At 32.9% G+C, this 3,180-nt stretch overlaps 1 protein-coding gene across 1 annotated transcript; it reads left to right on the top strand.

Moving 5' to 3' along the window:
• On the top strand, positions 872-2,676 carry LOC107646071 (probable WRKY transcription factor 65). Its single transcript, XM_016350261.2, has 3 exons — positions 872-1,179; positions 1,290-1,433; positions 1,941-2,676. Exons 1-3 carry the CDS (start codon positions 1,094-1,096, stop codon positions 2,545-2,547), a joined length of 837 nt encoding a protein of 278 aa, XP_016205747.1. The 5' UTR covers positions 872-1,093; the 3' UTR covers positions 2,548-2,676.

The raw sequence follows: 3,180 nt of genomic DNA on the forward strand, positions 1-3,180 counted from the left end.
TACTTGAATTGGGTCAATTTTAATATCCGTTGTTCATATTGTTCAAGAAAATAATTGGTTATCTAGCATAACCCTTTTAATTTTGATATTGGATTTATAGTAGTATTTTTTAATAATATATAAAATTTGGTGTGCATTTTTTTTCTAAGAAGATTACAAATCTGACCCTCCAATTTGTGAATATTAACTTTTTAAAAAATTTTAAAATACAAAATCGACCATCTGATTTGTCAACTTACACAAATCTGACCCTCTAATTTGTGAATGGTAATTTTTAAAAATTTTTAAAACACAAATCAAACCCTCGTATTTGTTATTATCTCCCTACTAAATTAAAATACACCACTTCTCCATAATTGAGAATAATATAATAATAATTTTCATATAAAAAATTAGCCTGTTAATACTACTTGATCAATAAATATTATTATTTTTAGTTAATATGTGATAAAAAATAATTTGTACCTATATTTATAAAAATTTTACATATAAATAATATATAAAAAATGAACTAATATTAACTAAATAAAAATTAATTTTTTATACTTATTCTATGTTAAATGAATTAAATATCTGATAGATAATTTTCCCACCATTATTCATGGATGGCGTTGTGCATTGGAAGTTGCCAATGTATCTTTCCTCACAAATTGGATTTTCATTGAGGCGGCTAACTTTGGTTTTCACATGGGACATGCAGCCACGTGGCATTGAGGGACTCGTAGAGCCACTACTTAAAATATCTGTTTTATTTAATGAGGTTAATGTATATCATATCATATAATCATAATAATAATGTATTATAAGTAAGGTGGGGTTGATGAGAGCTGGTGGTAGTGATATATGTGCGTAGTTGATCATATGGCTTTATATTAAATGAATGAAAAGATAGATAGAAAGCAACTTGGGGGGTTTTGCCATTATCTATTCATAACTATTCACTGTCCTTATTCCTACTCCAATTTCTCTCTCTAATCAGTAAGATCCACTTTGCTTAAAACTGAATCTCAAAAACTACTACATACTCTCAACCTTATTAGCTATAGCAGCCACTGATTGTTGCAACAAGAGGCATAATATTATACCTTCTACTATGGACGCCAATGTATCCACTAAACTTGAATCAGAAGAAACTTCTGAGGAGCTCAAATCATCAGAAACTCAGGCATCCAAGAAAAGGTGGACATAATATGCAGTTCTGATGTTTGATTTTGGCTATGTAATTTAAACATAAAGTTTATTTTGTTCAACTTTTGGTTTTCATGTTGATGTATGTGCATGTGTGGCAGGAAAATGGTTGAGAAAACTGTTGTGAGGGTGAGGATAGGAGAGGGAAACAATATCAGCAGACTGAAGAATGAAGGGCTACCTTCAGATTTTTGGTCTTGGAGGAAATATGGACAAAAGCCAATCAAAGGGTCTCCATATCCAAGGTTAATTCACCTTCTTTGTTTAATTTCTATACTAGATCATCATCATCATGTAATAATGTTCTTATGATCTATATGTATCCTTAATTAGTCCCATATATATGTATATTCTGTCCTTCTTAATTCCAAACCCCTATAGAAATTATAACCCAAAGAAGCAAAGCAATCAATATCTTTTCTTTATTTGGGTTTCCAAAGCAATTAATTTAGTTCCTTACTATTGTTAGTAGCATTCATTATGGTTAGATTTGATGGAGTAAATAGTAAATACAGAGAAACTAAGCCTATTTAGTACTTATTGGTAACACAAAATATGGAGACAGTTTATTTCAAGATAGACTTTGTTTAAACTTGTGTCACTTAGTGTCTCAGGACAGTTTCAAAACATAATCTTAATGTGTCGTTAGTGTGTAAAAGGAATTTCAATTTCAATTTCAACCCATGATTTTGGTCACCTAGCTATGCCTTGAAGATCTCACAAAATCTAATCTTGGTATGATAACTGTGCAGGGGTTATTACAGATGCAGCACGTCAAAGGGTTGTTCAGCGAAGAAGCAAGTAGAGAGATGCAGAACAGATGCTTCAATGCTCATCATCACATACACCTCTACACATAATCACCCTTCTCCTGATGCAATAATCTCCACCCAGAATTTATCACAAAAACCAAAAGAACAAGAAGCTGGAGAAACCACAGAAGAAGAACTATCAAAGGTGGAAGAACAAGAACAAGAACATGAACATGAGCATGAACAGGTTGAAGAAGAACACAGCACGGATCATGAGAAGCCAAGTACTACTACTGTGTCTATGGCCACGGCTGATGAGAAGAGTTTCCATTACTTGCAGTCTCCAATAAGCAGCCATGAAGATATTGTTGTTGTAGACCAAGAAGATCCATTCAAGCTAAGCAGTGAGAAAAGCCATGAAAGAATAGATCTTTTGTTAGAAGAGGAAGAGCCACTATGCTATGCACAGATCAAGAACTTGACAACGAAAAAATCAGATGAACTTGATTTCTTCGATGAGCTTGAGGAGTTGCCCATGTCTTCACCTTTCTTGCACTTCACGAGGAGCATTTTATCCGATGAAAGGATTCCCGTTTTTCCTTCTTGATTCACGTGTGTGCCTTTTTTTTTTTTATTTGGATAATTGCCACCACCTAGAAGAATGTATCTATCTATAGTAGTATTATTGTTCAGATATGTTATTTATCTCCTGATATATCCATTTGGGTTAGATTTTCAATTTCTTTTTCTTAACTTTTGAAGCATGGACTTAGTCGTTTTTAATTTAATCTATCATCAGCTATTACAGTTTTTATAAAGTTATCTTTAAATAATCATTTATTTCATGTAATATAGTTTCTGATTTTAAAAATCATCATTATTGGTTAAATTTGATCATTTTTATTTTAAAAGGTGCACACATGGAATTGGGGTTGGAGTTGGAAGACATGAGGGAGAGGATCGAGGAATGGGGGGGCCAATGGCATTGGATGTTACTTTTGGTTTTTATTGAAAGATAAATGATAAATGGCACGAGGTTCGCGAGGTAGTGCTCTTCTTTTTTTGTCTTTGCATAGCACTCAGCACTAAGCAAGGACCAAGTGATCCCTTTTTCTTGGGTGCCCAAAATGATGGAGGAGTTAGTGTTGATTTGCTTTCCTTTGCCACTTTTCTTCCTATCATTATTCTCTTCACTCCCTTCTTTTTGTCCAACACCAGACACTTATTTTATTTTTGGATT

This window comes from Arachis ipaensis, chromosome B06, assembly GCF_000816755.2.
Source record: "Arachis ipaensis cultivar K30076 chromosome B06, Araip1.1, whole genome shotgun sequence".
Taxonomy (NCBI): domain Eukaryota; kingdom Viridiplantae; phylum Streptophyta; class Magnoliopsida; order Fabales; family Fabaceae; genus Arachis; species Arachis ipaensis.

Coding starts and splice junctions, on each gene's coding strand:
- LOC107646071 (XM_016350261.2), top strand. CDS start 1,094: ATGGACGCCAATGTATCCACTAAACTTGAATCAGAAGAAACTTCTGAG. Junction 1,180..1,289: donor ACTCAGGCATCCAAGAAAAG/GTGGACATAATA, acceptor CATGTGTGGCAG/GAAAATGGTTGAGAAAACTG. Junction 1,434..1,940: donor AAAGGGTCTCCATATCCAAG/GTTAATTCACCT, acceptor ATAACTGTGCAG/GGGTTATTACAGATGCAGCA.